The sequence below is a fragment of the Python bivittatus genome, unplaced genomic scaffold, assembly GCF_059951505.1.
Source record: "Python bivittatus isolate LINGU-HERP-01145 unplaced genomic scaffold, Pbiv_v1 ctg000020_np1212, whole genome shotgun sequence".
Taxonomy (NCBI): Eukaryota; Metazoa; Chordata; class Lepidosauria; order Squamata; family Pythonidae; genus Python; species Python bivittatus.
This window is the reverse complement of record NW_028277030.1, coordinates 84,217,915-84,244,021: the sequence shown is the minus strand read 5'-3', so window position 1 is coordinate 84,244,021 and position 26,107 is coordinate 84,217,915. Positions and strand designations below refer to the sequence as shown.

Here is a 26,107-nt window from a genome sequence, read left to right as displayed (position 1 = left end):
ATCTTGTTTCAATCAGTACATTTGCATCCTTTAGCATATCAATTGGAACCTCCTTCTGAGCTCTGAGAACTTTTGGGGAACTTTCCTTGTTTTTCCCTGTCTGTTTTCATCTTTAATGAAATGTCATTGAATACACATCTCGTCTTTTCTAACAGTGGTCTGAAATTCTTTGTCAATTCCTTCCTGAGATATTTGTCTTTCTTGGCTATGACTTCTTTTCTCTTCTTGGCAATTTCCACCATTTGTTCTGACATCCAGTATGCTTTCTTCTATTTCCTGGTCTTTGACAGTCCCTTTTCACAATCTTTCTTAACAACAATTTTTATTTCATTCCACAATTACTCTAGTTCCCTATCAGTGAGGTTCAGGACTTCAAAGTGATTCCTGATGTTCTTCTTGCAAATGGTGGGTTTATGGTCAAGATAATATTGTGAAAACTGGTTGGCTTTGATCCTCTGCTTTAGTTTAACTTGGAACTTGCACATAAGCTATTCATGATCTATTCCACAATCAGTCCTTGGCCATGTCTTTACTACAATAAATGAGTCCTTCCATCTCCTTGTACCAATAATATAGTCAATTTGATTTGTGTACTCCATCTGGTAAAGTTTTGGTTGCTGGGAGACTGTCTCATAACAATTAGCAATTAAGAAATCATTGGATTAACAGAAATTAGTAAATCATATCCTACTTCATTTCAGTTTCCTAGGCCATAATTTTCTCTGTAGTATTTCCAACTTTGGTGTTTCAGTCTCCAGTCACAAACAACACATCTTGCTTTCATGTTCTGTTGGTTTCAGATTGACTTTAACCATAAAACCTGTCAACCTAGCCTTCTTTTGCATCAGTGGTTGGAGCATAAGCTTGGATAATAGTTATATTAAGGGATTGTTCATAAAGTCTAATTAATATTACTTGGTCATTGATTGCATTGCAGCCAAGTACTGTTCCTATGGCATCCTTCCTATCCTTTCTTCCTATGCTACACCCTTCCTAACTATAAAAGCAATACCATTCCTTCTTTGTTTTTGTCTATTGAGTAATAAATAGTATGATCTTCTGACTGAAAGAATCCAATTTCGATCCACTTCAGTTTGCTGACACCTAGGATGTCAAGGTGTTGTCGATTCATTTCATCTCTTACTATGTTGAGCTTTTCCATGTTCATGCTTCTTACATTTCATGCTCCCACTGTAATTCTGTCTTTGCAGCTTCAGATTTTCTTTTCCTGCATGGTAACATCACTACTAGACTCCTGAATGCTTTAATCTAGCCACTTCATAAACACTGAAATAACCTCAGTTCTTTCTCGGTAACATGTTAAGTACCATCCAACCCGAGGAACCTATCTACCAGTGCTATATCATCAGTCACTTTTTATTTTCTATTCATGTGGTTTTACTGGTAGAATACCGGAGCGGTTTGCCATTGCCTTTTCCTGTGCAGTATGAAATGGCGCCTTTGTGATTCTCATTAAGTGATCATCTACTTCTAGCATCTTTCTATATTGTAGATGCCCAATGTAGGTGCTTGCTTGCTTTGGCTGGGCAACTGGGATAATCCCCACACCTTGGGTGACCATGCTGGGATTATATGCTCTTGGTATATAGTCCTGGTGTTCTTCACTCATCCATCTCAGGAACATGCTCCCACCATGGTGAAGCAGTCCAGCAGGACTTGAGGGGGAAGGAAAACAAATCAACTTATTCCCTGTTAAACTATGCCCTGTTCAAACTATTGCTGTTCAAAAATAGTATGTTTGAATAGTTGTAACTAGAAGAATAACGTTTTAGTTTAAGAAACTTAAGAAATTTGTTCAAAGAAGGGGAAATATAAATTTCTTACATTAAATCATTATTTCAGATGTATCACAGAATTCGCCATTCAGAATGTATATATCGTGTAACTATGGAAAAGCTTTCATATCATAGTGTTTGCACAGCAGAAGAATGGAAAAATCTAATGGATTGCAAACTCCCACCACAACTCTGCAGAGATATTGAACTGTGCGTTTTTTAGAGTATCTTTTTTTAATGTTGAAGTAAATCTTGATAAATATTGTGAATGCAATAGGTTTCATTGTTAAAGGGCCAAATATTTTGGATTAGATATGGATATCTTACGATACATAGCTGGAATCAATTGGGGGAGGAGATTGGATCATTATGGAGCAATTTAATATTTTCCTCACATGCTGTGATCTTAAGGAATATTCCTTGACACACATTCACCCAACTGGCCTATTATTATTTAAATTGGGTTGAAATATTCTATAAATATCAGTTTCAGTTGTCTACCTTCCTTTTCAGTATTGGGATTTCCTTTAAGTCTATATCTCACTAGGGAGTTAGTGGCGAGGAAACTGTTGATAACTGTCTCACTTCTGACCAGCAGATAATGCTTTAAATATATGTCCTGATAAATATACAGATGCTCACATATGCTGGGAATATCCCATGGTTCCATAATAACCATGATATGTTAATCATTTGTGTAAACAGAACAGTTGATTGCAAATCTAATCTCTGCTGCACACTATTGTGTTTCCAGTGCACCCAAGTGTTTTATTGAGTTCAGTGGCTGGGAATAAAACACCTGCTGTACACAAAAACAATGCAGGGACACATAGCACTAAAACAACTGGCAGCTCTATCATTCTGATCCTTAACATGAGGTTATGGATATTGACATCACAAAATATAACCAAATAACAAGATAAAATATAATGTGAAATGTTTGGACTGCATTATTTCATTTTACAATTTTTTAATGACACATATTTACCATTTGTTACCACTTAAATATGGTACACATTTGTTATAATTAAAAGTACATTTTATTATCATTTATTGATTTGTGCTATCAAGTCAGTGTCAGTCCTTAGTGGCCACCTAGATAGACTTGATCCAGGATGATCTGTCCCCAATGAGGCCCTTCAGGACTTCCAACAGTGCACACATCACTACTGTAATCGAGTCCATTTGCCTTGTGCTGGTTGTCCTCCTCTTTCTTTTCATCTTTCCTAGCATCATAGAGTTCTCCTAAGAACGAGGTCTTTGCATAATGTGTCCAAAGTTTAATCATTTGAGCCAGGTTATTTGTACTTCAACTGAGAACTCTGGATTGATTTGTCTGATAATTGTTTTCTTGGTTATTCATTATCATCAATACAATAATTTATTCTAATTGGATATTCAGATTTCTAAATATTTATTCATCATACTTTACATGCAGCTTTTGTTTTTCTTTTTCAAAGCCTGGGAAGTTATGTTTTCCTTTATTATTATTTTTTTCTTGGGATACTCCATAAAGGGTCTTCTTTGTGGATAGTACAAGGTTCTTCAAATTCTGACAGCTGTCATAAAGAATATGTTCTTCTCTATCCAGCTAAGAAATCTAGAAATATGGATTTTGTTTTTAAATCATGCTTCAAATAAAATTTGTCAGGGAACTTACATATATTTAATTGGATCCAAGACATATACATAATGGCTCCGGTGGAAGTGGACTTCTTCATCCCTCCCATCCATAGTCTGAAAATGGTACAGAAATTATTTGGGAGGTTGGTGATAGATGTTATGGAAGTGCCGCTATCTGAAGCGTCTCTATTCTCTTTTCCCACACAAGTAGTCTCATTTAACAAGTTCTAGCAATTTTTTGTTTTGTTTTATAAAGAACTAAACTTATTAATACATGAGATGGTTACATATTTCTGTTAGAAGCCAGTATGAATCAAATATGCATTATTGCTACTTGACAGAAGGAACTTTTGTTAATGTTCAAAAGAAGCAATTCTGATAAATGAAACTAGCTTTGTATATTCATAACTTTAGTAAATATGCAAATAGTTTTATTTCTCCTAATTTTATATTTCTTTTTTTAACAGATTCCACTTTGACATTAGTCCTTATGAAGATTTTTGGCCAGCAATTTTTGTCTATATGATCCATCAATGTTGTGGACTAGGCTGGTATGATGTCTTTTTTAAAATTTTATTTTTTTTTTAAAAAAAAAATATACTGTATATATATATATTGACTTATTTGATTTGGGTATATGGGATCATTTTATTTTGAAAATCCTATTTCCAGTTCTGCTTTATCATTCCTATTCTATTAAAAAGTAAACTCTGTTTTTCTATCAGAAAACAGTTATCCTCAATTCTAAAAAATCTTGTATCATATCAACTTGTGTTTTTAGTTCACAAGAATGACTGGATTAAGAGTTATTTTCATGTACCTGTAGAGGTAATTACCAAAGAACTTTCATGAGAGGAACTGAGTTATGTATATCTTATTGTGTAGTTGAATAATTAAGTTAGTTTGAACAGACTTATTTTCCTTTTTGCTACATTTCTTGTGCACCAACAGCTTCTTTCATTGCCATGCTGATGGTCATGCAGTTTCTGGCTGATGGGAGCTGTGGTTCAAAACATCTGGAAGATGCTATGTTGGGGAAGTCAGGCACTGTAGCTTTTTCATTGACTGACTCCAGTTCAGCCATCTGGGATGCAAGTAGACTGGATGAAGTCTTGATTAACTTCCCCCCTGGGGCTGCAGAGTGTCTGTGTGTTTGTGTGTCCCATCACACTGCTGACATTGGCAATGGGGTGGTTTATGGTCAGAATTCTGTAATCTAGCCCTAGAAGGTTAATAGTTGGATAGAGAATAATTAAGGTAACAAAAGAGGAATCCTTTGGACCAACAAACATGAATGAGAAAAGCAGCGTGTGGACTCTATAGTAAAGATTAATAATTAATATAGCTAGGGCCTTCTAAGAAAAAGAAAATAATTTTTTGGCCAAACTTGTTCTCAGTGGTATTTTATATTGGAAGATGGAGGAAACTACCTCTTTTCTATTTTTCTCAAAGATGGAAGAATAAAGACAAATGTCAAGGTCAGAAAAAATGTACTTAAAAATTCAGAGATGTCCAGCTGGAGTGTTAGTGATGGTATTGGGATCAACATTCTTGATCTTCTGAGCAGATTCTGCATATGGTCAAAGGAGTGGTTGTGTGTGGGTAGGGCGGCAAAGCTGCAGCACTGAAATGTCAGTATGAAATAACTTGTCATAGTGATTTTATATACATAAAGGCCAGTTAATAGCCATACACAAATCAAGCAACCAACTTTAACCTAAGTGTTATACATTTAAACACATTAAACATGATCCAGCAGTTCAAGATCATGTTTGGGAACTCTGATACACACATGGACACGTCTCTGAACTAGAGGTGTAAAAGTACTGCTGAAGTGTTCAAAGAGGTGCAGGGGAAAATTATGTTTTCCCCTGATGATTGTGGGAAAAACAGAAATCTTTGAAGATCTATTAATTATATTCTAAGTTTATTTTATTTCTCTAAGAAATGAAATGCATTATGTCTGTATTAGCACATTAAATCACCATTTTACTGTGTCTGACATTTAAAGGTATATCTTTGTAATGCCCAAAACAGTGGATGTACCAAGTGATGTCTTTTAATGAATTAAAAAATTGCCTTCTGCTCGTAGAAGAGTTTTAAACTGGTAGATATCTTGGTTAGTGGAAGGAAGGTGATTTTCACAAATTGGACCTTCTCCATCCAGACCCTCTACTACATTCCATGATGATCTGAAGGTTCTCCCAAACTGTTGGAGCAGATTTTTATGCAGCACGGAGGTCAACAAAGGAAGGAGGAATCAGCTGAAATTACTATATTCCCCTTCTCTTCAATTAACAGAGGCACTTGCTGGGTCAAAAAGTCTTCTGGAAACTAGAGTTTACAGCTGGTTCTTCTTCACTGTTTCTGTATATAACATTTCCGAATTTCCTGTTCATGCACAGACATCCATGACATTCTAGATCTGAGCTGGGCTTTGCCAGGTCTAGAGAGGCATTTCCCCACTTGCACGTCCATAGGATTTACTGTTATTTACCTCAGTTCCTTTTGACTGCCATTGCTACAGCAATGAGCCCTCCCAGGCTTGAATGTGGAATATGTACTTAGAATTGAAAACTGCAGTTTCAAATTCAAAACTGCATTTTGAATGCGGAATAACATATTTCTTTTTTTTAATTAATTAATTTTTCTTAAAGAAGTTTTTTTACAAAGTAAAAACAATACAAATTTAAAATATAAAGGAAAGTAAAGAAAACTAAAAGAGAACATATTTCTGATTACACTGTAGAGATGCTATTTCGCTTGGGTGCCAGCATACTCACTGTGGAGTAAGTTCTTTCTGCTTTGACTTTATCTTTTGACTATAAAAGTTTTTATTTTTAGCTATCACCACAGCTTATTATGCAAGTTATCTTCTTCAAAAGGATAACATATGCAACAACCTGCAGAAATGCAGATTATTGTTTTAAGTGTTTGCCTTAGCCAAGATATTGTTTTGCCTACATTTTTCTTATCTGCATTTCCCAAACACATCAGATGCTGTCTATGGGTGATCTGTGCTTTCATTTCTACTTCATGCCTGCCCCATCTCTGGTAAACATGATGCATAGGCATTCTGATCCCAAGAGGGAAAGGTACCTTGGATCTGGTGTGGGCACATTCACTGTACCTGTCAGTGGCATCTTAAAGAAACCACATCTTTTCCTGGTCTCACATGGTAGCTGCCCAATCCTAGGAAATACGTGTTTGAGTTCAGGCAGCATTATGAGGTGGCAACAAGAAGAGGCATGTGCTGCTGATAGGTGGTGTGAGTGTGCCCATGCCAGATCCAAAGTTCCTTTCCTGCTTCAAATCCAGTTGCTACACATGTGATGCATAGAGGACCTGATGCAAGAGGACAGGCTGTTTATCTGTTCCTGTAATTTTTTAATTAATTCATATAGCTATCATTCCCTCACATGCAGTGATCTGCCTGTGGAGGTGTCACTACACTTGTCAAAATAAATGGAGGTAAATAAGAATAAATCTTATGGGGATGCACAGTAGAAGGGTGCTTTTCTGCCACCGGAACTAAGCTATAGACCATTCCCAAGGATGTCGGTGTCAGAACCCCCATATGTGAATATGCAGATGACCAGGTGAAGAACAACAGTTGCAAGTAAGCAAGCTGTCCTTTTGCACTTGATGCGTAGATGCATCCATCTGTCATGGAGTGGCAAGCTGATACATAAAAAAAAAGTGTCTATATTGTAACTGTAGAATAAGCATACTCCACAAAGAACTTTATTAGGATATACAATACAAACATAAGGGAAAATTTACAATTTGTACAAAGAAACAGTCTTTTCCTATGAGAATTATTCAGAAACAGAAGAAACATTATTAATTTACAATACCAGTGCTGACAAAGAAGTACATATGAAACATGCCCTTAACAACGATCCCTTCAATTTGCTTCTGGATAAAGGCTGGTGTCAGCCTCATAACTTCCCTCAGTTTTCACAAGTAATAGAAAACCTGATATTATTACATATTCTAATAATATTTTCCATAACACATAATAAACACAAACAATAAATGTTACAGAAAAAGACTCTAAGCAAACTTTGAAATGCCAGCTTTCTTTCTGTAATCTGAGTTTCTGAAATACTAATAATTTCAGATTAGGAACGTTCATTTTTACCTGCATGAACCTCAGAGAACAGAAGGTTTTCACAGCTCTAAAATAGGTTCTTTATTCTGTGCATATTTTCAAAAACAGACAAATTTCTTTTAAATGCTACAGAGGATCTGAAAGTAGGCATAAAAAAAAATCCTGCCTCACCCCTATGGGTGGTATGGGTCTACCTCAATCTCGGGTCCTCTACCAGAGGCCTGGGAGTTTGAGGGTTCTGCACAGTATCTTAGCTGTTCCTAGCACTGCACTCCTCTGGACAGAGAGCTCTGATGTTGTTCCTGGGATCTGTTGGAGCCACTCTCCCAGCTTAGGAGTCACAGCCCCGAGTGCCCCTACCACCACTGGGACCACTTTGGCCTTTACTTTCCACATCCTCTCTAGTTCCTCCTTCGGGCCCTGCTGCTTCTCCAGCTTCTCATACTCCTTCTTCCTGATGTTGCTGTCACCTGGCACTGCTACATCTATCACCACTGCTGTCTTCTGGTCCTTGTCTACTACCATGATGACTGGTTGGCCAGTACCTGCCTGTCTGTCTGGATCTGGACGTCCTACAGGATCTTAGCCTTATTAATTCTCCACGACATTCTGTGGAATCTCCCATCTGGACTTGGGAGGGTCTAGCCCATGCATTGTGCAGATGTTCCTGTACACAATGCCAGCTACGTGGTTGTGTCATTCAGTGTATGCTGTTCCTGCTTGGAACAGCAAGATACACAGTATATTATACATACACATACATGCAGTGCTTACTACTAAAGACTATAGATTTTCTTAAATAGTGACTTAAGTTTTAAAATCCCTTTAAGGGAGTAGAGCAGAATTAAAACAATATGCTAAAAGTGTACCATAAAAGGCTTTTATATTGAGTATATTTATACTTTTTAAAAATTTTCTCCAAATTTCCTCTTTTTTTTATTAGGAAAATGGAAAAAAAAGAAGCCAAGAAATTCCCCCCACTGTTTTTCCCCAGGCTTTCACATCTCTAGTATGAGCAAGAACTGCTCCATTAATTCAGCATCAGGAGAAATAAAGTGAATGGGACAGTTCCAGCTTGTGCAGATCTCCATGTGTGCTTCAGAGCCCTGCAGAGCTTTTGATGGGGAGAATTATTTTAAAGGGTCTTCCCCACCCCCATATTTTTTCATAGTATGGCTATACATATATATATTTCTGTTACTATCTCTTCAGTGCTTGTAATCAGAAAAAAAAAAAGTTAAGGAATAATTTTTGGATAAATATTATTCCATCTGATAGAAATCGGATGTGGTCTTTGAGAGGCATGTGCTATCAAGGTTTTCTGACTAAATAAGAGTCCGTTGGGAGTGACACTATAGATAAATTGCATGCATAAAATAATTTCTGCAAACAGAAATGTGTACCTTGTTGCAGTAACATTTTTTGTTAAACTGAGGATATTGAGAATGAATAACCAGAGGGCAGGAACTTACTATGCCTATGAGATCTTTTTTTTTTTTTAATTGATTAGAACCATGAAGTTTACCAAATAGAGGGAGTTGGCAGAGGGAGGAAGCCTCTGATCGCTTTTGTAGCCTAGATCTGTCCTGTAGCCATGTTACTCAAAATTCCACCCCTAATTTGCTCTTTCTACCCAGGAACAAACAATATTTGAAATAGAATTTTGATCTAGTTCTTCTGAATCACCTGATAATGCACTTAGGTTTTTTAAAAAGTGTTCTATGTGAACTTTTGGGAAATCCATCCTTTTTTAAGAACTGATAAAATGATCAATCCACATACTCTGTTTCAAGAAAGCTGGGATACCCATTGAAGCCCCCTGATCTTGAGGGCTTTAGGGATGATACGTGAATTTCCAAACTAGAAGAGCAAGCATTTTAATGCCCCACTCCCTCTAATTTTTGAAATTATTACCATCAGCAAAACTGTTGATCAGGAAATAGTCATACACTTGAAATGCTTTTCCTGTTTGTTTATTTTGGAAAGCCAGAGGGTTCTACTTCTAAATGTCTTTAAAGAAATTGACTTCATTGAATATATTCAGAAGTTTTTCAAAACATTAGAATGAATCTGTAAGTAATCCTCTCTGAATAGATGGATAGTTATAGGATTACCATATTAGCTTATACATCTATCATAAAAGCTTACTTTCTATTTGAATAAATTCATATAAATGTTTTAATGAAGTTTATGTGGGGATTTTGATTTTTTGAATGCAGGCTTTTAGTTTCTGCACTTTAACTTTCTGTATTTTAAATCAGTGTACATTTTTAAAAATGATCATATGACTTTTACTGTCAGAAAGTCCTATAATTTGACTGAAGGAGCTATAGATCCAAAGGTATAATTCTAATTTTTGCTTAACCTCTGATCTGGTTAGACATTTCAGCTTTGATTTGATTGAACATTAAAGTAACCTCTGTTTGTTATCATAAGCATGCATCCTTGGAAATAAATTCCACTGACATCAGAAGATATCTAAATGCATTTCATTAAGGCATTAGCTATACATAGCAATAACATTACCAAGCACGTAAATGATTTGAAAACATTGACCAAACCAATTTTTTAGTTTTGATTTTTAAAGTGTGTTCAACAGTTAAGTCTTAGTTTGAATTGTAACCATAGTGGCAAGGGAGTTCTCTTTCCTGCCATGTAAGTCTGCCCCGTTTTGCACATGCAGGATGAACAGAAGGCGAAAGGCTAACACCAGAGAAGATTGCAGTACTATGATGTCAGCATTGAGCCTTTATATGGAATCTGATATTATGGAGGAAGGGTAATTAGAGTTTTTAGCCCGGACGCAGCTTTGAAGAGATGCAGTATGTGTGTGTACTTGTCTGTGGGCGGGCGGGCGGGCGGGTGGCTGGCAGGAATTAAAAAAAATATGATTTACTCTAGGAACCAAATTCTTGAAATGTAGGGCTTCAACTAGCATGATTACTTGTGACTATCACTTAAAATGCTTACTCTTAAAAAAGAAGAAGAAGAAGAAGAAAAAGCAAAAGCTACTTTCTTTTTCAGTTTCAAATTTCAGGGTTCTAACTGAAAGCTCTGTGGGACTCTGACATGGACATGCAGTTCTGCTGTTCCGTTCTCATGTATGAGTTAGAATGTGCTTCTCAAGATTTTTCAGTGGAATGTGCAAAATACTATCCTGCCTAACAACAGAAGAAAGTTGAGCCTATTTATCTTTATTTCCACACTTCTCATACATCTGCACTGAAATTGCTTGAGAGTAAGAAATATACGTTGGCTTCCTTGGAAAACTATAGCAAGCATACACAAATACATTTCTAGCAGATACAGATGGCAAAGTAAAGCCTAGGTTCTCAAAACTCTTCCCATTTCTTTCAGTCCATCTCCCACAAAGATACTAATGACAGCCTATTTTCATTATTCAAGCAGAGGTGCAAGATTATTTCCTTGCCTTTTTTCTGATTTAGCATCCAAAGTCTCCTCCTCTGTTGATTTGCTGGCTGGTTAGCCATTATCAAGTGTGACCTAATCTCTGCTATAAATAGAGGCATTTTAAGAGAAATCTGCCATAATTGTTTTTATCCAAATGCTTTGAAAATATGAAGAATGCAGGAAATTTATCTGACAGAAGAATGGAGAACTTAAGATATTTTGCATAATGTATATCTGCAATACATGAAAATATATATTTATCATTGTGGTTTGGGTGGAAATGAAAGAGAGGAAACTTCTGAACTCACACTTGAATATGCCTCTACTTCTTTCAATATAACCTCTTACCTTGCACTTGCAGTACTGTAGAACTGAAATAACTTGGCCCAACTGATGAGAAAATAAATCCACTGAAAAGTTCATTTTTTTTGTAATGCTAATACTGGAAGATATTTTTTAAAAAAGTAAATAGAAGTTTTGATTAAAAGTACTCTTCTCTTTTCCTTCCGTATGCTTCATCCAATTCCTTTTTTTCTTTCAAGTTTTGACCTAGAAAAACTATGTCGTTTCACGATGTCTGTAAAGAAGAACTACCGTCGGGTGCCCTATCACAACTGGAAACATGCCATCACAGTTGCGCATTGCATGTATGCTATTCTTCAGCACAACCACAGGATTTTCACAGACATAGAAGTAAGTGTAGATTTTTTCCCTCAGGATCAAGTGCAAAGCAGAAGAAAAGGCTCCCGAAACCACTTTGAAAATGGGACATCTTTGTTTCAGGCTAGGCCTGATTTTACAGGATCTTGCTGTGGAAGTATCCCCACCCTCCCCCATACATACTTCTTGCTCCAGCTGTTCTCGGAGTGCAGCTTATTTTCCCTATGCGTATAAACGGAGAAAATATTTAGCCCACCAAGCCCCTCCTAGGGTAGGGTTTTCTGGCATAGGGCAACCTGCCATCAAGAATTGTTTTGGGGAATGTGGCTTCTATTTTTAATTCTGTGGCAATTGTCTAAGTCAGTTCTGACACTGCCTTGACCCTATAAACTAGGTCTGCTTTACAGGTTTAGTCTATTTTACTTCAGAGGAGATCTTAATATTTCTGAAGCAACCTACTTTAATATTTGGCCTTTATCCAAAATAGAGACACATCCTTGATATAAGTAATGGTGCCATTTCAAAGAGGATGTGTATAAAGTTACATGAAACAAAAGTAAACAGGATCTTAAAATGGTGAAATAATATGATGATGTTACTCATTGTACAGTTCTAGAATATTTGGTTAGTCAGAAATAAGCCTTCTGAGTACAAGGAGTATTATTCAAATACAAGGTTGAACATGAATGCAGCCATAATGAGTTGTACATCTGAACACTGATTTCTGGGTAAAATTGCAAATATTCAGCATCCTTAGTATAACATTAGTCAAACTGGAAGAATACAGAAATATGGAATGCTTATGAAATGAAAAGTGCCCAAATGTTTGGATATCTTCAGAACAGAATACTACAGTATTTATGCTCAGCTAGATAAATGGTTGGGAAATGTATAGAAAGAATGATTTGGTTTGGAATAATAAAGGACATCAGGATCAATTTAAAATTAATGGTTGAAACTAACCTTTAAGACTTTCTCCAAGAGTGACAATAATAAACTTGGGTTTAAAAAAGAACTCAACTCCGTGAAAGATTGAAGTATGACTATTAACCAAGAAGGACAGGGCAAAGTAGGCTTTGTTTGCTTAGTAATTATTCATACCAGATTTTCTGTAGGTCAGAGGCTTATGACTACTTTCTCTTATAATCTTTGTCTCTCTCCTCTCCCCCTTTTGAAAAAATGTTACGAATTTTGCTTATTAGTTTGTATTCTCAAAATATGTTTTGTTTTTACAGCATTAGCCCAGTTCCAATTGTACTCTGCTTTCCCCCGCCCCGCATCCCCTGGCTTGCAGTAGAGAAAATGGGGTTGGCTGACTTTAAAATCCCAGCAACCGATACAGGATTTCCTGGGACAGGAATGTTGCATCTGTCTTTTCAGAAAAACTGTGTTGGTGAAGGGCATGCTTCATTGGACAGCTACTCTATTTTATTCACCCGAGAGACAGAGTAAATGGCTTTAATGAAAAGGAATTAATTCAGCTGTCATCAGAAGAAACAACAATCATTAAATTTTATGTTTTATTACTACCCCAAATTAGTACAGTCCTCAGAGTACAATTGCAGATTATATTACAGGTCTTCACTTGTCCCATTATAGGACGTAGGACAACATCATATCTCTTGTTCTCAGCAACAGCCAGTTATTCGAGGTGGGAAGCACACAGGAACCTGCCTGTTCCTATGCATGCAGTTTTTTTGCCCTTTCCCTTTTGGTATACCATTGTTAACCCCCAAAGTATTAAGTGAACTTTAGTTCATGGTTGTTGTTGAACTGGAGAACTGGGGTTACCAGGTTCAGAACAAACCAGGATCTTAAATCAACTTCTCAGTACATTGATGACTTCCTGGGTTTTTGTAACACATGAATAAGGAGGGGCACATGAATAAAGATAAAGGATGAAGAAGCAACATGAAGATCCAACTGGACAATTTTATTTGTTTATTTAATCAACTTATACAGGTAGTCCTTGATTAACAACCGATCGTTCAGCGACCGAAGTTATTTTTTTAAAAAATAAGTTTATTAAGAATTATAAATGAAAAGATTAAAAGCCAATACAAGCTACAAAAAATACAAACAGAAAAAAAATATAAAAGAAGGGGAGGCAGATCAGAAAAAAAGAAAAGGAAAAAAAGAGAAAAAGAAAAAGAAAGAACTTCCCTCTTTATCCCAGCAAGTAGAAACAATTTTAATATCTTATAACCATCTCTAAATACAACATAATCTCTCCCCATAGCTCATCTCTTAGGTTAAAAAAAAAAAAAAATCCAAATATTTTGTCAATCGTTCATTGTCAGCAAAAGTCCGGTAAGGGCCACCAGAACTATCTTCTTCTTTTAGCCCTGATCAAACAAGCTGACCTTGTATTCCTTCCCTGAGTTCTTAAAAATATTCTTTAACCCTTTCAAAAAGAGTTCCAGAGGTAATTTGCTGATTATCTGCATTTCAAGGCAAAAATCTTTCTGAACCTGCACCAATTTTGTTTGTATAGCCAATGAGTAAAGTTTATCCTTTCGTTTGTCACTTCTAATAAAGTCCTTCAAAACCTTACAGAGCTCTTTTGAATATCCAATAATAAAAAAAATTATCCAGATCCATTTCCTGGTGTAATATCTGTACAACTCCTTTAGGGAATTGGTCATCCATCAGATCCATTTGTGTTACATTTAAGTCCCCCTTCAAGACAATTTTATAAACATCTGTGCAATTTGTTTTTGTTCTATATCTTCATTACAACACACTCTGTCCAACCTGTCAATCAACTGATCCATTCTAAGAAGAAGTTTAGTAGAAAAGTATTCAAACAGATGCAATATAGATTTCTGCTTCAATTTCTGTGTCTGCTCCATATTCCTTACCCTCTAGCTCCCTCTAGTGTCCAACCTTCAAGCTCTTAGCTTAAAGAGCCAAAGCAATCGCAATTTTCCCATGAGAAATTATCTTCTAATTAATTTAAAGCTATAATTCCAAATCCCTCTGGCCTCTTAATCCATTGTTAACTTTCCAAAATCCATATACCAAGCACCCTTTTGATGCATAGTCCAAAAAAACCCATATATTTTTGAAGCTTTTAAAATCACATTTACTCTTTTCTCTAAGGAGACTAACCCGATAAGTGCAGTAAAACCTGATCCGAAGAGTCTTAATATCTCCAGTAAACAAAAACAAATAATAATTCCAGAAAAGTGATTAAGAAATGAGGGTCAGTCAAGCTTAATGTCCATAAAAAGCTGCTTTGCGAGTGTGAGCTTGATGAAATCCCGACTCCCAGCCACTCCATTCATAAGCTGACCGCAAAATGGCAATTTCTGCAGTCTACTCATGAGTAGCAGCTGTAAGAAGCCATGTGGGAATCTCAACAATCTCTCCTTTTCCAGAGAGATTTCGCTGGTCCGGATCTAGCATCCAGCCATAACTATGCTCACAAATGCTGTCCTGCCACAGACAGGACGTCAGCTTGCCGTGACTCCCACAGGAAGTGTCCCCAACCATTCAAAGTTACAATGGCACTGAATGAGTAGTACTTACGACTGGTTTTTGACATTCCAGCAGGTCCAGCGTTCCTGTGGTGACGTGATTGTAATCTGGGTGCTTGGCAACCGGCTCTTGCTTAAAACAGTTGCAGCATCCTGTGGTTCTTGATTGCCATTTGCAACTTTCCCTGCCAGCTTCCCATGAACAAAGTCAATGGGGAAGCTGGCAGGGAAGGTTGCAAGATGCACCTGTATGTCACTCCCACTCCCACAGCCTTTTCTCCTGAGGAGCCCAGATCCCAGGGATCTTGTATTCTGTAGCGTGCGCACACCCACAGAACACCTCCCCACTCATGGTGGCTGCTTGTGCACCCTCCATCACCCAGCAGCAGCTCCCCTGACCCCGCTGCACTTGTGCCGCAGCAACCAGTTTCCGCCTGCCGGCCTGCTTGCAAGCCTCCTGGGACTTGCAACTTCCTGCTGGTTTCCACATTGACTCGGCTTGTTTGCAGCCAGGAGGAAGTTGCAAGGAGGTCCTCACTTAATGACCCGTGATCCTTGCTTAAATGACGGCAATGGGAACTGCCAGGATTGCTGTCGCTAAGTGATGTTTTACAACTGCATCACTTAGCAATGGAAATTCCGGTAGTTAAGCAAGGGCTACCTGTATAGCCACCTATCTCACAATTTCAACTCTAGGCAGCACACAAAGGATCAAAAGCAAGCTAAAACAAAAACTTGATGAAATAATGGCTGAGGACAAACCCAACTCCAATAATAAAAATCACAAAATCACAGTGACTAGCTCACCTAACCTCCAGACCCTGTGCCTGAGGGAACATCCAGGTATTCAGTGACTTATAAAATGCTGGCAGGGAAATAGTCACATGTTTCTTGTATTATTAAACCAAGATACAAATATAGTTCAGACACCTGATAAGGGTCTACACCTTAGTTCTAGACTACTTGCAAAATATACAGAAAATTACATTGTTAGTCCATGACTTCTCCCAAGTAACTAAGATGTGAATAATCCTAAGGGTTTGCAAGAATTTCCAGAAATGCAAAGGTCTACCCAGGGCAAAAAAATCAAAGCCTTGCCAGAAGTAGCTGAGACGGTCGAGCCTTCTCCTCAGAAAGAACAAAACCCTCTAACTAAAAAACAAGAGGAATTGAAACAAAGAATAACTGAGCATCTAGAACAGCAGCAAAACAACAGAATAAGGTTGCCTGCATTGAAGTTTGCTACAAAGAAACAGCTAGCACAAGTATTAAAAGATGCCAATATTGTAATATCAAATATAAGCACCAGCTCACTGCAAGAAACAAACCAATTGATGTACAGCACGGATGCAGTTATAACTGAATACCTTGGATGCAAAATCAACAAACAAGAAAAAAAGCCAAACAGTGCACCACCAAAATGGAAGATCAGGTTGGAAAATGAGATCATGCTAAGATCAGATGCAAGCAAGCTAGAACAGATGAAAGAAAAGAAGCTGAAGAACAAAAATACCAAAGAATACCTGATCAAGAAATATCACCTAGAAACAAAGAAGATCAAGGAAGCACTGGAAATAATAAAGCAGCAAATAACAGCCATAGCTAAGAAGATCAGATACAAAGCTCGAATTGCATGCTACAGGCCGAATCTTCAGTTTCAGTCAAATCAGAAACATTTCTACCAATCTATAAATGAAGAGACTGCAATGAACCAGTCAACATCTGACAAAGAAGAAACAGTGCAGTTCTGGGCGCAGCTATGGGACAACCCAAAGAAATACAACAAGAATGCAGCTTGGATAAAGGAGGTAGATAAGAATTAAAAAGAAGCTGAAATGAAAGAACTTGTAATAACAGCAGAAATGGTGGAGAAAAGAGCAAGGAAAATCAAGAATTGGTCAACACCAGGTGAAGATGAACTGCATGGTTTTTGGTTAAAACATCTGACTGCTCTGCACCCACTCATTGCCAAGCAGTTTAACAACATACTGCAAGGAGGTGAAATGGAAGATTGGTTAACATCTGGCAAAACCTACCTAATAATGAAAGATCCAGCAAAAGGGGCAACACCAGGCAACTACAGGCCAATTACCTGCTTACCAACAGCTTTCAAATTGCTAACTGGTGTGGTAGCTGATGCAGTCCAACAGCACCTAGTTGAAACTATGCCCATCTGGGCAGAAAGGAAACCACACAAACATCAGAGGGACCAAAGATCAGCTCCTAATTGACAAGATGATTTTGGAAAACTGTAAGAGAAGGAAGACCAACCTGAATGTAGCTTGGATTGATTACAAGAAGGCATTCAACTCCCTGCCACATGACTGGATAATTGAGTGCCTAGAAATAAAAGGAGTCAGGAGAAACATCAGAAGCTTTGTGCAAAGATCAATAGCACAATGGAAGACACAGTTGCTGGTCAATGGTGATAGACTGGGACTGGTTAACATCAAGAGAGGAATCTTTCAAAGAGACTCATTATCACCACTACTGTTTGCCATTGCATTGATTCCTCTGTCAGTAATACTGAACAAGTTAGGCCATGGCTATCAAACATCAAAAACATCTGCCAGGTTATTCCACCTCCTTTAATGTATGATCTGAAGCTGTATGGAAAAACGCCATCTGAAATGGAATCGCTGCTCAACACTGTCCAAATATACAGACAAGATATTGCAATGGAGTTTGGACTGGACAAATGTGCCACTCTTACCATCAGCAGGGAAAAAATAGTGCAAGTGAATAGTGAATAGTTTCATTGAAGGAATCAAGATGCCCAATGGAAATAACATCAAGAGTTTCAAGGAAGAAGATCACTACAAATACCTGGGCATCCTTCAGGCTGACAACATCAAGCACACTGAAGTCAAGAAGAAGATTAGTAGTGAATACTTCAGAAGAGTGAAGAAGATCTTAAAGTCCAAACTCAGTGGCAGAAATACCATCAAGGCAATTAACACCTGGGCAATTCCAGTCATTAGATATACAGTTGAAATAGTGGACTGGACTCAAGCTGAACTAAAAGCCCTGGATAGGAAGAGCAGAAAAATAATGACAATGAATCATGCCCTTCATCCACACAGTGACATTGACAGACTCTACTTACAAGGAGCATAGGTGGGCATGGAATGTTAATGTACACCAGACAGTTGAAGAAGAAAAAAGGGCATTGGAAGACTATCTGAAGGACAGTGAAGAAGATGCACTGAAGCTAGTACACCATGAAGGCTAACTGAATACCAAGGAGACCCAACTGGCCTATAAGAAAGACCAAATGAAGAATAGAAAAGAGACATGACAAGGCAAAGTATTACATGGCCAGTACACAAAGAAACTAGCAGGCAAAGCAGATAACAACAAGACCTGGCAATGGCTAAGAGCAGGAAAGTTGAAGAAAGAGACAGAGTGGCTAATTCTGCCTGCACAAGACCTAGCCTTAAGAACAAATGCATATCAAACCAGAATTGAGTAGACAGCAACAGACAGCAAATGCCACCTCTGCAAAGAAGTTGAAGAAACAACGGACCACCTAGTTAGCTGTTCCAAGAAGATTGCACAGACTGACTACAAACAATGGCATGACAAAAAGAGCAACAATGGTGCATTGGAATATCTGCAAGAAATACCATTTGCCTCCAAGCAAGAAGTGGTGGGACCACAAAACAAAGTAATAGAAAATGAAGAAGCTAAAGTGCTCTGGGACTTTAGAATTCAAACAGACAAGCACCCGCCACACAACACCCCAGACTTAGCAATTGTTGATAAGAAAGACAAAAAAGTCTCGATAGACAACAGCAGAAGAGAAGAGAAGGAACTGGAGAAAATCACAAAATATAAAGAGCTGCAAATAGAAGTAGAATGACTGTGGCAAAAGAAAGCAAAGATACTACCAATAGTTATAGGTGCCTTAGGTGCAATCCCAAAACGTCTGGAGCACCACTTGAAGACCATCAGCATTGACAAAATCAACATCGGTTAATTTCAAAAGGCATCTTTACCTGGAACAGCTTATATCCTACAATAATACCTTTAACATCAGCAAACAACAACATCTACCTATCCCAGATCCTTGGGAAGGACTCAATAGATGGATAAAAATGCCAAATCCAGTCTAAACATCTGGCTGACTGTGCAACCAACCATAATAATAATAAATTAAACTTGTATGCCACCAGCTCGACTAATGTTCTGGTTCAGTATAATAAGACTACCTCTTATGAACTCAAACAAGGGGCTGTTATTTTCAGTGGCACGATGGTGTTTAGCGTAACATTTTATGCTAATTGGCTGAGAATCATTTATATTTATTAATTATGTAGGCTTTTAGTCATCCTGCCTCTAAGTGGCTCACAAACAAAAAGAAAATATAATAATATGGTGCCAAATAAGAAAATATAACCTTAAAACAAATCCAGTAATCAGAACACATAAACATATTAGCACTGATCATTCATAATTCTACCACTGTCAATCATTCCAGGTACAACAAACTCATGAATGCCTTGGTCCCTGAATTATGTGTTTTATATATTAATGGAATTAGTTATGTATCTGGACTAGTAGAGAGCGACATCTAGTGGTACAAATTTAATCTGAAGATTAACTTCATATTTCTACTTGCTTCTCTAGCGAAGGGGTCTTCTTGTTGCCTGTTTATGTCATGACCTGGATCACAGGGGTTACAGCAATAGCTATCTTCAGAAATTTGATCATCCACTGGCAGCTCTTTATTCCACCTCAACCATGGAACAGCACCATTTTTCACAGACAGTATCTATACTGCAGGTATTGTATTCCAGATTTTTTTTAAAAAAGAGTTTAAATTCAGAAAGCTAGAAATAATAGCAAAGTTAGCTGCAGGGGGTTTGTTTAAATTCTCTGTGTGGACATTTCCCTTTTTAATATGGCAAATCTCTTATGCCTTTAAAGTATTCTGTTTATTTCACAGTTCAGTGCAGGGTATGTCTTTCTGAAAATAAATAGAAGTGCAAAAGTCAAAGTGTGAAACCCAAAGAAAAATGTTTGATTAAGGGACAGGATCACATTGAAATGTGATTTATTAAATTTGCAAAGCAATCTTAGGAAGACTTCAAGTAGAAAAGGAAGTTCACCTTCATTTTCCTATCAATTTTGTGTCAGGCAGAATAACTTAAAAAAAAAAATTAAACTATTTTCTTTCCCCACCCTCCCATTTGTCCAAATTCATAATAAGTTTTTAATCTTATAGATTATTTTCTCCCAGTACCTATTTAGAATGCTGACTTCATGCTCATATGACCCAAGAACACAATAATTTTCATGAAAAGGGAAGTGTGCAGTATCCTGAGAATCATAGGTTTCTTCTTTGCTACTTAGAGGTATCCAAATACGAATTAAATTCTGCTGAGCAGCCAAGGGGCCTGGAAAAAAAGAAAACTTTTGAGGCATAATTGGAAGCATTTGGTATATTATGTATGGAGAAGAGACAACTATGGGAAGACAAGATAACTATCTTCAAGTATCTGAAGGGCTGTCATATTGAACAGGAGGCAGAATTATTCAGTTTTTTTTTCCGGAAGACAGGTCAAAAAATTCTTGGAAAAGTGTAATGGTAGACAGTATTAGATCGAGAGAGTTGAAACTATCCTGGATAGGAAGAAGCAGCACAGTAAAAATGAACATTTTACCAAGGCTTAGTTTTTTTTTGTTTCAAATGATTCCAATAAGAATTGAAGACAAAATTAAATGATTGGCAGCAACAATCAACTAATTATATATGGTCTAATAAAGGATCTAGGGTAAAGTTAAAATCTCACTAGAATTTAAAGATCAAGATTGACTGGCCATAGCAAATTTATTATCATGCTAGTTGAATAATAGATTAGATGAAGCAACTTCTGGTTAGATTGATTCTGTGGAAAGTTCCAGAGTGGCTCTACCTGGAGAACATCAGCTGAGTCAGCTACACAAGACTCCAGCTGGGACCAGCTAGAGGATTCAGCTGGAGTGCAGCCAACTACCCCTATCAGGGTCAGGGAAGAATCTCAGTCAAAGCCTGCTGATCACCAGTTCAGCCCAGCAGTCATCAGGTTGGGAACATCTAGAAACCGATGGCAAAGAAGAGGGTGACAAAGGAGAGAGTCCCCCAGTAGAAACCTCAGGGGACAGGAATGTCCCTAGCATTAGTAATCCAGTGGTGACATTTGCCCAAAGGGGAAGTGCTCATGGCATTGAGAAGACCAGCTCCTATCTAAATCAGGTGCACAGGTCCAACCCAATGGTGGCAAATAATCACCTGCAAAAGAAGGAACACAGGTACAGGGAGGAACGAGAACCTCCCTGGTTACCAGATTGAAGGGAAAGAGAAGCCCAAAGTGGCAGGCTAGCTTATTTCAACACCAAATACCTGATAGTGGCCCAAGGTTGATACAAGGGAAAGGGAGTTATGGATAAGAAGGAGGGATCAGCTAGGTTCTTACAGTGAGTAAAAACTGAAAGGAAAATTTAGGTTTCTCACCCTCACTAAGAAACTCAGTGACTGGAAAAGCAGCTGAGGCCATATCTCTTATCTATAGACTTGGCAGGCGTTGAAGGTGTTGATTTGGAATATTCCCCAGAAAGTGATGTCAGAGTGAAAGATAAAAGGCCTTAAAAATGAATTAAGAGAGCAAAAACAGTTCAGTGGAAAGTATTATTGACGTACCTTCTACCTTCTTTTTATTGTGACAATAAAAAGAAAGAAAAAAACTAGGAACTGGTTTGGGTGTTGCTTTGGGTTTTTGGCACCCACTCAAAACTTACAACAGACCCATCACATGTTTTCAAAATTCCAAATCTGCTCATCACTTCAAAATGGTTGCCTACCCATGCCTTAGATCCTTAAAGTTTCAGCAGTACTGTTGTTTTTTTTTTAAACACACATGGGTAAATCCAATGCCTTGTTTTAAGAGCTACTACATAGATCCAATATAGTCTTGGTAGTCTTAAAACAAGGGTTCACAATAATATGTTTATATCTTTTAATTTTGTTTTTTTCTAGCTGGAAGGCCACAATATTTTCTCTAATTTGAACTCCAGTGAGTATGAACAGGTCTTGGAAATTATCCGCAAAGCCATTATTGCTACAGACCTTGCTCTGTACTTTGGAAACCGAAAACAGCTGGAAGAGCTGCAACAGACAAGATCACTGAATCTTAAAAACCAAGCACATAGGTAAAATACAAGTGAATATTTATAGTTTGAAATCTCAATCATGTTTTCTTGTTTTGAAAGCTAAACATTTAGCTTCCTGTATTTGGCTATATAATTAGTCTAGTATATAAAACATTATGAGGAATATGCACCGAACCCTCATAAATCAAGAGGTATTTTATTGTTGGCATATGTTCAACAGTGCACTCAGGAACTTTCTGATAAATTTGAGCTTGGAATGGATACACCTGTTCACAGTCCTAGTGACAAACAGAATCTAAACTTCTTTCTGACTTATCATGTTCAGACAAATAATCAGAACTTCATTGCTACCTTAATCTATAGACACAGGTGATGATAGGTGATAAAAGAGTTGACTAGGTAATTCAAATGCCGAGGTTTTAAATAGAAGATTGATCATAGCTGTGATCATTGTTGGTATTTGCATAAATGTAGCAAAATTTCTTGTGTTCTTTCTGCTGCCTCTTATGGAGCTGGAAATAGTCCATTCAACTGAACAGTGGGATAATGCCAAAATTGGCAGCCAGCTAGCTTCTTAGCCTACCTCTTGTTTTTCTTTCCGCATGTTTGTATTTTTGGTGAGATTAAATAGTAACAACATCAACAACAGAAAAGCCCAACAAATCACTATGTGGGTGTAGTAATACATGTGGCAAAACTTTGCAACAACTTCACATTGAACCCATCAAGAAGGAGGCCAAAGGATTTGGCCCACAAGAACAAGCACTAGCAGCACATGCCATAAAAAGTGAAATTAAAAAACAACAACTGGAAATGAGCAAGTGTATGTTATGCAAAGAGAAAGATGAAATTGTTGACCAGCTAATAAGCAGTTGTAACAAAATTGCCTAGACAAGATGTGATTGTGCAGCAAAAATGATACACTGAAACTTATGTAAAAAGAATGGATTTGATGCCCCAAAGTATTGGGACAACCTTAATATTGATTATGGGCCCCAGAATGATCATATAAAATTTTTATGATCATTCTGATTCAGACAGACAAACATCTAGAATACAACTAACCAGACATCACTGGAGTTGAGGAAAAGCAAATTTTACTTATGGACATACCAATTACAGTAGATTAGCTCAAAAGGAACTGGAAAAGATTGTAAAATATTGGGATCTAAAATCAAAATACAGAGATCATTGAGTAAGGCAACAAAAGTTTTTTCTATAGTTATTGGAGCATTAGCAGCTATAGCAATAGTCAAAACAGCTGCAAAACAATTAGAATTATTCAGTATCACGACATTCATCTTATAACAAACAGCTGTGCTTGAAACAACATATATATATATTGCTGTGACAGTTGGACAATTCTTAGTATTTGGATAACATCTGAATTGATGTAACAACCAGCATTTGCTGAGCATTCTTCAGAAGAGAATACCTAATAATGATGGAAAAACCCAACCAATCAGTAGGTGAAGAGAGTGGCAAATGGCGGCAAGGTGCCATGTGGGTTCAGAAGGTGGAGCAAGATTGAAGCTCCCACCAATAAGAAATTGCTTGTCTTTCAGCTTCTGTTGAAAACACTACTTTTCCAGTGTTTCTTCTGGCTCAGGAGTTAAAAAGCCAGTAGTTAATCAGCTGGTCTTTCCAATCTCAAGTAGTTCCAACCTTTATGTTTGGAGGGGCTCTAACATAATTATTTTGGTTTTGCTCAATTTACACCAGTATTGTAGAAAATGAAACCTGATTAAATGGAGTTGGATGTGAGCATGAAGCAGAGATAAAACCTGCACACCCAACACTCCAAGGCCCGCTGCTATATCTCAGCATTAGTGCAAAGGTTGGCAATGCAAGATCCATGGATGGACTTGTACCTCTTAGGCACTGGCGTGGTCCACCGAGCCCTGCCTTAGTTATTGCTGAAATTCAGTAACACTCTTCGCTAAAGCATTGTCAAGTTATCTGAAAGTCTGAGGCTTAATCTTAGCAAAAAGAAATTGACAAGGGAAAATTATCTACAGTGCAATGTCTGTAAGATTTAAGATTGAATTTCATATAACACTAAACTTCAAAAGCATTCTGGAATTGATCTGTTCACCTTTTATATTGCACTGTTTTATTTTCAAATGCTTCACTTGACAACCAAATAGGTTGAGTGTATTTATTTTTTAAGATATGTATAGAGTTGATTCAGGACGATATCTTCAATAATAAAGAAAAAAAGAGCAGGGTTGGCAAAAGTATGCATGCATTATATTGTCCTGTCTGTTAAGATTCCCTTCTTCTAGACTCTTTGATGGGTCTGGAATATTTTATTTTGCGTTATTTATTAATGCTCTGTTTTTTAAAAATACTTATATATATAGCAATTGTCATCAGTGCCACCCCTGTCTATTTTTCCCTTTTAAGCTGTGCTCATGATGATCACTTTATGGATGCTATGTTCTTTGGGCAGAGAAAGAGCTGAATTATTACTGATAAAAGTAAAAGAAAAAGCAAGACAGGGAGAGATTTTTGCCACTCAACAGCAATTCATATTTCAGTTTGGATCAGTGCTCTGATAAATTAGGTTAAGAAAATACAACCGCATATATTTATTTCACATCGTTAGAATGTCACTGATTTTAAAGAATCCACCTACACTTTTATAGCATTCCTTGGCATATAACATGGACTTTTTATGGGAAATCATTTTTACAGGCTATTAATATAACAGAGTATTTTGCATAATATGTTAGCTATACAGTAAGAATATACTTTTTAAGATCTTCAAAGATCTTCTATAGGTATACAACATCAGAGAAGCAAAAATCTGTCAAAGACAAAAAAACACTGCAGAGGTGAATATGGATTCAAGAATCAAGGATATTTTTTCATAGGATCATTATTCTATTTCTTATTTAACACTGCTTGGGAAATGTTATGCTATAATATATTTGAGTTGGCATGAAGCCACATTAACCTATTCTGTTGCCTTTTTATCTTCCCTTTTGGCAGATAGTGACTACAGCAGTGTTTCTCAACCTTAGCAGCTCTAAGACATGTGGATTTCGACTCCCAGAATTCCCATGGCTGGCTGGGGAATTCTGGCAGTTGAAGTCCACATATCTTAGAATTGCTAAGATTGAGAAACACTGGACTAGAGTCTTTTTGGTGGTATGGTATGCCTATGTGGTGGTATTTTCTTCCAAGCTAGGTTTACTAGATGTCTTCATTGTTATCTTCTTCTTGTCAGGAGACATCTGTTTTGTTCTTGAATGGTTTTAATAGTTTTAATTATCCTTAGCATTGAGTATGCTGCTAAAACACAATTTTTTTTATTTATGTTTTTTATCTGAATTGATCTGCTTTACCTTTGAACCAGAATTATTTCAATATCAATTACTTGTATAGGATATATTTGAAAAGCCAAATAAATGCTTCAGCTACACAAGTTATTATATTCTAGGGATCGCGTGATTGGCTTGATGATGACAGCTTGTGACTTATGTTCTGTGACAAAATTATGGCATGTTACCAGGCTGACAGCCAGTGATATATACGCAGAGTTTTGGGCTGAGGTATGTGCATTTCATGATTGATTTATTTGCGTATCTATCAGTAGACATTTGAAAAGAGACTAAGCTTTTGGAAACTATTAATTAGAGTAGACAATGTTATTTGTTTGCTTCTTTGTTTATAATTTAGAGGTCACCTGACTCCAAACAACTCTGGGCAGCTTACACTTTAAAAGCAGAAATAATAAAAAAAAATTAAGAAACAGTTCATAAACACCGAGAAGAGTGTCTACATAACAACCTTATATTTGCATTCAATTATCCTCTTCCCTCCATTATATATTTAATATGTTTAATTTTGATTATTGGGAGCTAACT

The 26,107-nt window shown here is 37.1% G+C and overlaps 1 protein-coding gene across 3 annotated transcripts in view; it reads left to right on the top strand.

Annotated features, from left to right (window-relative positions):
- PDE10A (phosphodiesterase 10A) overlaps positions 1–26,107 on the top strand; it is a 140,283-nt gene that overhangs the window by 106,286 nt on the left and 7,890 nt on the right. For 2 of the 3 annotated variants that reach the window (XM_088142912.1, XM_088142907.1), the window contains exons 14-19: positions 1,864–2,006; positions 3,887–3,970; positions 11,487–11,637; positions 19,713–19,868; positions 22,102–22,274; positions 25,681–25,792. In XM_088142912.1, the coding sequence (XP_087999038.1) occupies positions 1,864–2,006; positions 3,887–3,970; positions 11,487–11,637; positions 19,713–19,868; positions 22,102–22,274; positions 25,681–25,792 (819 nt within the window). Of the gene's footprint in view, positions 1–1,863; positions 2,007–3,886; positions 3,971–10,216; positions 10,313–11,486; positions 11,638–19,712; positions 19,869–22,101; positions 22,275–25,680; positions 25,793–26,107 lie in introns of all 3 variants that reach the window. The other variant, XM_088142916.1, reaches the window with a different exon arrangement.